The 8,958-nt window shown below is 44.9% G+C and overlaps 1 protein-coding gene across 1 annotated transcript; it reads right to left on the reverse strand.

The window, feature by feature from the left end:
- Nucleotides 1-381: 381 nt before the first annotated feature.
- KCNG4 (potassium voltage-gated channel modifier subfamily G member 4) lies at nt 382-1,224 on the reverse strand. The gene has a single exon (XM_087728991.1). It carries the CDS (start codon nt 1,200-1,202, stop codon nt 444-446), a length of 759 nt encoding a protein of 252 aa, XP_087585117.1. The 5' UTR covers nt 1,203-1,224; the 3' UTR covers nt 382-443.
- Nucleotides 1,225-8,958: the final 7,734 nt, after the last annotated feature.

The following is an 8,958-nucleotide window of genomic DNA, read 5'->3' on the forward strand; positions in this document are numbered from 1 at the left end:
TCTTTGGATGGTCACCTTCTCCATCTCTGCCTGGTCTCAACTCAAACATCCATGGCTGCATCTCAGCCAAACGCTCTCTCGGCTGTTGATTGGAAGGGTGGATTGCAAGAGCTGTAGGCTACTTATCGTTTTTGGGAGGGAGGCCCTGCAAATCGGTGGTGGTGGTGGCTTTGAAGCCCACCTTCTGTGGCCAAGGAGAGTCTTATAGCAATAGCAATAGCAGTTAGACTTATATACCGCTTCATAGGGCTTTCAGCCCTTTCTAAGCGGTTCTCAGAGTCAGCATATCGCCCCCACAGTCCGGGTCCTCATTTCACCCGCCTCGGAAGGATGGAAGGCTGAGTCAACCTTGAGCCGGTGAGATTAGAACTGCTGAACTACAGATAACAGTCAGCTGAAGTGGCCTGCAGTACTGCACCCTAACCACTGCGCCACCTCGGCTCTTATCCTTTGAAGATGTACTTGACGGGGTATTCGCTATCGTCTGAAGCAAAGCTCTCACTTTCGTTGAAGGTGTCCCTTTCGCTTACCGCGTTGGCACTTTTGATTCTGGTGAGTTGGGCGTGGAGTCGCTTGTGCCGTTTCCTCAGCTCCGCGTAGCAATGGGAGAAGGTGTGGAAGATGGAGGTAGCTGGGAAGGCCATGATTAGAATCCCACTCAAGATGCTACTGAGAGCCACCATCTGGCCCGGGACGCTCCTCGGGACCATGTCCCCGTACCCCACCGTCGTCATGGAGATGATGGCCCACCAATAGGAGGCCGGGATGCTGGTGAACTCCAGGACCTTGCCCGATTCAGTCTCCGCGAGGTAAACCAGGGGAGAAAACAAGGTGATGGCCACGCACAGGAAGAGCATCAGGAGGCCGAATTCCCGAGCGGACCTCTGGACGGTGAGGCCGATGGTTTGCAAGCCCAACGAGTGCCTCGCCAGGCGCATGACGTACAGTATCCTCAGCGCCCGTAAGACCCGTAGCACCAAACCCACCTTCTCCAGATAAGAGCTCCCACTCGGACGGTGGTGGTCGTGCTCCGAGATCTCGTCCTCCCCCATGATGAGGGAGGCGTAATAAGGAGAAATGGCCAGGAAGTCGATAATGTTCAAGGGGCCTTTGAAAAACTGGCATTTGCTCTTAGCTTGGATGAACCGCAGGCAGAACTCCAGGGAGAACCAGGCCACACAGATGGTCTCTACGATGAACATGTAGTAGCACTTTTGGGAACATTCACCCTGGGTGCAGAAAAGGAAAGGCCAAAATAAGGTTAGAATCCTGCAGTTTTATTGAATAGCAGTTTAATAGCAATTAGCAATAGCAGTTAGACTTATATACCGCTTCATAGGTCTTTCAGCCCTCTCTAAGCGGTTTACAGAGTCAGCATATTGCCCCCAACAACAATCCGGGTCCTCATTTCACCCACCTGGGAAGGATGGAAGGCTGAGTCAACCCTGAGCCAGTGAGATTTGAACCGCTGAACTGCAGATAACAGTCAGCTGAAGTGGCCTGCAGTACTGCACCCTAACCACTGTGCCACCTCGGCTAATGAAAAGAAGGACCACTTGTGGGAGCACCAAAAATCCAAAGACGAGCTGGCCGGTGTGTTTTTTGGTGGCGTTTTTGCCCCTTTTCCAGCCCCTTTTCAGGCCATTTTCAGGCTGTTTTGGGGCCACTTTTGGACTGAAAAATGCTCCCCAAAATAGCCTGTAAAGCGGCTGAAAAGGCTTCAAAAATAGCCTGAAAACAGCCTGCGTTATGGCCATTTTTCAGGCCTTTTTCCAGCGCCTTGAAAGACCAGCTGGCCCGTGCACATGTGCGCACCAGAAACCAGAAGAGCAGCTGGCGATGGCGTACATGCCCACGGGGCTCTGCGTGCCACCACTGGCATGTGAGCCATAGGTTTGCCATCACAGAGCCATCTGGTCCGGTAGAAGCCAAATTGGCCATTTTGACCCATGTATTCATTTGTGTGGTCCCTGAAGCACCTTGAGCATTGTAAGAGCACGAGGCCAGTTCTGCACAAACCAATCACGATCCTTTCCCAGCTTAAGAGCTTCTTTCCCACAGCATCCGAGGAAGGCCAACAACGGAGCAGAAAGCCATCTGGTGCTGCTGCTGGGGATTCCGATGAAATGTTTCCCTTGCTCCTCACTAAATGTCACACCGAGGATACACTGGGGAGCAACTCATCATGTGGGTGATCTTATCTCAGGGTCTAACCTCCTACCAGCCAGGTGCTAGATTTGGGAGCTCATAAAACTCTTTTCCTGTGAAAATAACATCCCTCCCTCCCTCCCTCCCTCCCTCCATCCATCCATCTCCTATCATCCATCCATCTATCTATCTATCTATCTATCTATCTATCATCTATCTATCTATCTATCTATCTATCTATCTATCTATCTATCTATCTATCTATCAACTATCTATGTATCTATCTATCATCTGTCTATCTATCTATCTATCTATCTATCATTTATCTATCTATCTTTCATCTATCTATTTATCTATCTATCATCTATCTATCTATCTATCTATCTATCTATCTTTCATCTATCTATCTATCTATCTATCTATCTATCTATCTATCATCTATCTATGTATCTATTGTCTATCTATCTATCTATCTATCTATCTATCTATCTATCTATCTATCTATCTATCTATCTATCTATCTATCTATCATCTATCTATCTATCATCTATCATCTATCATCTGTCTGTCTGTCTGTCTGTCTGTCTGTCTGTCTATCTATCTATCTATCTATCTACCTTCCTACCTACTACCTACAGTATCTATACGGTGTCTGTCTGTCTGTCTCTCTCTCTCTAGCTACCTAATCTATCTACAGTCTGTCTGTCTATCTATCTATCGTATCTATCCACAGTATCTATCTACCTACAGTCTATCTACAGTATCTACCTACTTACCTACCTACCTACCTACTACCTACAGTATCTGTACGGTGTCTGTCTGTCTGTCTCTCTCTCTCTCTCTACCTACCTACCTACCTACCTACCTACCTAATCTATCTACAGTATGTCTGTCTGTCTGTCTGTCTATCTATCATATCTATCCACAATCTATCTATCTATAGTATCTATCTAGTGTCTGTCTGTCTGTCTATCTATCTATCTATCTATCTATCTATCTATCTATCTATCTATCTATCTATCTATCTATCCATCCATCCATCCATCCATCCATCCATCCATCCAGTCTACCGCATCAGTCTGTCTGCCCATCTATCTCTATCCATATGAAAATTATGATTATTCATTGGATGCAATCACCAGTCCCATCCCCTCCAACCTGCGAAAAAGCTTTGCCAGTATCCCAAGCAAAATTATGTTCCTCCCTACAAGCTCTGTCACGTTATTATAAACAATTAATTAATATCCATCACATTCACAGCGCACAAAAAGAATGTGGAAATGGTTAAAGCTGTACGAATTAGCTAGCTCTGCTCAATTGACAAAGAGACAAAAATTCATCAGACTGCAATGCAGGGGCGACGTTGGGGTTTTATTGCAAGGAGGTAGATGGGCCTTTGCTGGCATGTTTTAATTGCATAATTTTAGGAAATGTATTCCTTGGAAGAAGATCTGGTGGGAAAAAAATAGCTGAAAGTTTTAGAACCAGCGGTTGGTCATAAATATTTACTCTCCCCAGGCTAACACCTTCCAGAATGCATGGAACTGGTCTATTCGGAATAAATTGTGGATGACAAGTTTTCTAATGCATCTGCAAAAGATTTTTTTTTTCAAAGAAATGTGACAAATAAGGAGGTGAATGAGTCAACACTGTGCGTGCGTGTGTGTGTGTGTTCCTTTAATTCTCAGTAGAGAAATCCCCAACCCTATAAGGCAGTGTTTCTCAACCTTGGCATCTTGAAGATGTCTGGACTTCAACTCCCAGAATTCCCCAGCCAGCATTCGCTGGCTGGGGAATTCTGGGAGTTGAAGTCCAGACATCTTCAAGTTGCCAAGGTTGAGAAACACTGCTATAAGGCATGCTAGTAAGAAATTCTTGACCTCAAAGCACATTATACTCAACTAGCATGCCAAGTTGATCACTCCCACGCTTTGATTTCAGAAATGGACTTGGCGCTTGTTCCACTATTTAATCCTTGTTGTTATTCCCATCTGTTTTAATAAACACACAACGAGACCCAACATACAGCACATTAAGTCCAGAATCCAAGGCCATCAAATGGTCTTTGAAGGTAATCTGATTGCTTTCAACCTGCATCTTTGCAGACTTCGAGCATCACGTGTGGTGCAGGCCTGAAACTGGCATATCTGGGGAAATTTCTTTTTGATGTCAGGTGGGAAGTTGTAAGGGTGGAGCACTTTCCTACTATCTACCATGCCAGGGAGAATATAGCTCCCATTTCTGCAGCTGTAGAAAGTTCTGAAAAGGCATACCAGCATGAAACATTTATCGGTTTGGTACAGAATGGAGAGTTTATTTTACCCGCATTCAACCAGCAAAAGAGTTATTGAAACACTGATAAAAAAAATAGTTCCCTGTTTGGATCTAGAATTTGGATCAGAAATAAAGAAACGTAAGGTTTCCTTTGAGTTAATTTCAACTCTTGTTGACTTGTGGACCCCAAAAATGCAATTCAGAATGGATTTGTCACTTGCTTTCTTACAAACTTTCTGGTCTATCTGGAATCCAATCAATGTTATAGCAATAGCAATAGCAGTTAGACTTATATACCGCTTCATAGGGCTTTCAGCCCTCTCTAAGCAGTTTACAGAGTCAGCATATTGCCCACAACAACAATCCGGGTCCTCATTTTACCCACCTCGGAAGGATGGAAGGCTGAGTCAACCCTGAGCCGGTGAGATTTGAACAGCCGAACTGCAGAACTGCAGTCAGCTGAAGTAGCCTGCAGTGCTGCATTTAACCACTGCGCCACCTCGGCTCTCAATGTTTGGCAATCTTCCAACCAAGAGTTAACCAGGGTTACCCCTCCTAAGTGCTTTCAAGATCAATCAAGTTATCTGGATACAGGTGATATTGGGATAGATAAATATAGTTATAGATGTCAGCAATAACAACGGAATACAGAATAACAGACTTGGAAGTATCTTGGAGGTCTTCTAGTCCAACTTCCTGCTCAAGCAGGAGACCTTATAGCATTCTGGACAAATGGCTGTCCATTCTCTTCTTGAAAACCTCCAGTGATGGAATGCTCACCAATTCTTTGAGGCAAGCTCTTCCATTGATTAATTATTCTCACTTTCAGGAAATTTCTCCTTCATTCTAGATTGAATCTCTCTTTGATAATAGAATAGAAATAGAATAGCAATAGCAATAGCAGTTAGACTTATATACCGCTTCATAGGGCTTTCAGCCCTCTCTAAGCGGTTTACAGAGTCAGCATATTGCCCCCAAAAACAATCCGGGTCCTTATTTTACCCACCTCGGAAGGATGGAAGGCTGAGTCAACCTTGAGCCGGTGAGATTAGAACCGCTGAACTGCAGATAACAGTCAGCTGAAGTGGCCTGCAGTACTGCACCCTAACCACTGAGCCATCTCGGCTCTTGGGAATAGGAATAGCCTGGTGCACCAGTTGCGGCCCTACCTGAATCGGGAGGCCCTCACAACAGTCACTCGAGCCCTTGTGATCTCTAGGCTGGAATACTGTAATGTGCTCTACATGGGGCTGCCCTTGAAGAGCATCCGAAGACTACAGCTAGTCCAGAACGCGGCCGCGCGAGTGATCGTGGGCGCACCACGGTTCGCCCATATAACACCGATCCTCCGTGAGCTGCACTGGCTACCTGTTGGTCTCCGGGTGCACTTCAAGGTCTTACTCACCACCTATAAAGCGCTCCATGGTAGTGGATCTGGCTATTTGAGAGACCGCCTTCTGCCGATTACCTCCCTGCGTCCCATCAGATCGCATAGAGTTGGCCTCCTCCGTATCCCATCCGCCAGTCAGTGCCGACTGGCGACTACTCGGAGGAGAGCCTTCTCTGTTGCGGTTCCGACACTATGGAACAATCTCCCCGTGGAGATTCGTACCCTCACCACCGTCCAGGCCTTCCGCAAAGCCCTCAAGAACTGGCTAGCCCGTCAGGCCTGGGGATAATCTGATTTTGCCCCCCCCCGAATGCTGAGTGAATGTTGAGTTTTATCATCTAATTTTTACTTTGTGCACATTTCTTTTTTGTTATTGTCCCACACTTCCTTTCCCTTTGTGATTGTAAGCCGCCCTGAGTCCCCTCAGGGAAAAGGGCGGCCTATAAATAAACAAATTCAAATTCAATTCAATTCAAAGTTGTGAATGCCCCAACACTGGAAGTTTTTAAGAAGATATTGGATAGCCATTTGTCTGAAACGGTGTAGGGTTTCCTGCCTAGGCAGGGGGTTGGACTAGAAGACCTCCAAGGTCCCTTCCAACTCTGCTATTGCATTGCATTGAATGAGAATCAATTCTGAGTTCAAATATTTCGACTGGCTAACTAGGGAGTTTTAAAAAAAAAAACTGGATGCATTAACGCTGTGTTGAAGATTGACATCCTCCTTCCTTAAAATTGCTAGAGATTGTTCCTCAATAAATAAATGATTGGACGTTTGACATCAAAATTCTCCTACCACTTATATCCTCTGAAAATAACTGAAGCTTCTCACAGCTGCATTCCTATTACAAGGGCCTCTGAGTCACATATATTTTTCTGCATTGCTGGTTATATTTGAATAATTAATCCAAGCTAAATCAAGCCATTCAAGGTGAGAACTGGGCAATTTAAAAAAAAAAAAACCTATTACTAAGAAACTACAGTATGTAGCAGCACCAAATGTAAGCCTGCATTCTCCCTCTTTCTTTGAGCGATAAATCCATAAGCCCCAGTAAGAACAGTTTTTTTATGGATCACTGGCAAGGTTTTATTTAGTAATTCTATTTAACAATACAGGTTATACAACTATCCCCTCCCTCCCTCCCTCCCCAAAGCAGAGATCTGATTTTAGAAAGCATTAGGAAGTTTTAAAAAGGGAGTCCCACCTCGGAGGAAAATATCTTTTAAGCTCATTTCTGTGGCAGGGGGAAAAAAAGAGATTAGGGTACAACTATTTTGATAGGATGTGACCGGCAGTGTGATATGATCGCTAGCGCCCTGGAGGTTGAAAAAAACAGACCGGAATTTAAATGCACAGTCAGTCATTAAGTTTAATTTCCTTGATCTTAGACTGTGTGACACGACTCTTTTAAGTGGAAGAGGTAGATAAACCTTTGGCAGAAATTGTGGTATAGAACCAGGAAAAGCATAATCGATTTTAGGGTGTGTTTTTTTTAAAGAAAAAGATATACCCATCTTTAAAAAGATATACAAATGGCAACTCCTTCTTCCTCTTCACAGTTTTGCGAGATGTTTCCAAAATTCCCCCCTCCTTTTTTTTTTTTTTCCTTGCACCAGCACATTGAGATCCAAAGATCTGGCACATCAAGATTTTGGCTTGGCCTTTAGACATGCTATTATATCTGGAGTTGGTTACAAGGTGAAATTCCAAGAACAACTTTGGCACAATCTTGGAAAAGAGACAAGATTGTGACGATATTAGGCGAGCAAATTTTGAATGTGTGGAGCAATATCAAAATTGGGTGGGTGGGTGGATGGGTGGAGAGAGAGAGAGAGAGAGATGATAGCTAGATAAGAGGGTAGGTTGGTAGGTTGGTAGGTAGGTAAATAGGTGGATGGATGGATGGATGGATGGATGGATGGATGGATGGATGGATGGATGGATGGATAGATGGATGGTTGGATGGATGGAGACAGAGAGAGGGAAAGATGGTTGGTTGGTTGGTTGGTTGGTTGGTTGGTTGGTTGGTTGGTTGGTTGGTTGGTTGGTTGGTAGGTAGGTAGGTAGGTAGGTAGGTAGGTAGGTAGATACGTAGGTGGGTGAATGGATGGGTGGATGGATGGATGGATGATGGATGGATGGATAGATGGATGATTGGACGGAGACAGAGAGTGGGAGAGAGATGATAGCTAGATAAGAAGGTAGGTAGGTAGATACATAGGTGGGTGAATGGATGGGTGGATGGATGGATGGATGATGGATGGATGGATAAATGGATGGTTGGATGGAGACAGAGAGTGGGAGAGAGAGAGATGATAGCTAGATAAGGTAGGTAGGTAGGTAGATACATAGGTGGGTGAATGGATGGGTGGATGAATGGATGGATGATGGATAGATGGATGGTTGGATGGAGACAGAGAGAGGGAGATGGAGAGATGATAGCTAGATAAGAAGGTAGGTAGGTAGGTAGGTAGGTAGGTAGGTAGGTAGGTAGGTGAATGGATGGGTGGATGAATGGATGGATGATGGATGGTTGGATGGAGACAGAGAGAGGGAGATGGAGAGATGATAGCTAGATAAGAAGGTAGGTAGGTAGGTAGGTAGGTAGGTAGATATGTAGGTGGGTGAATGGATGGGTGGATGGATGGATGGATGATGGATGGATGGATGGATGATTGGATGGAGACAGAGAGTGAGAGATGGAGAGATGATAGCTGGATAAGAAGGTAGGTAGGTAGGTAGGTGGGTGAATAGATGGGTGGATGATTGGATAGATGATGGATAGATGGATGGGTGGATGGAGACAGAGAGAGGGAGAGATGATAGGTAGGTAGGTAGGTAGGTAGGTAGGTAGGTAGGTAGGTAGGTAGGTAGGTAGATACGTAGGTGGGTGAATGGATGGGTGGATGAATGGATGGATGAATGATGGATAGATGGTTGGTTGGATGGAGACAGAGAGTGGGCGAGAGAGAGATGATAGCTGGATAAGAAGGTAGGTAGGTAGATGAATGGATGGGTGGGTGGATAAAATTAGAGGATGTCATCATATCAAATCCAAACCATAATGAGTTCTTCAGAATCATGCTAGAGGGCTAAAGCACCTTCCCCTCCATTTTTCAGTCTCTTTCTCTTGTTACCAGGAGTTT

The sequence above is a fragment of the Thamnophis sirtalis genome, unplaced genomic scaffold (assembly GCF_051295495.1).
Source record: "Thamnophis sirtalis isolate CommonGarterSnake01/CBP01778 unplaced genomic scaffold, rThaSir2_p1.2 scaffold_14, whole genome shotgun sequence".
NCBI lineage: Eukaryota > Metazoa > Chordata > Lepidosauria > Squamata > Natricidae > Thamnophis > Thamnophis sirtalis.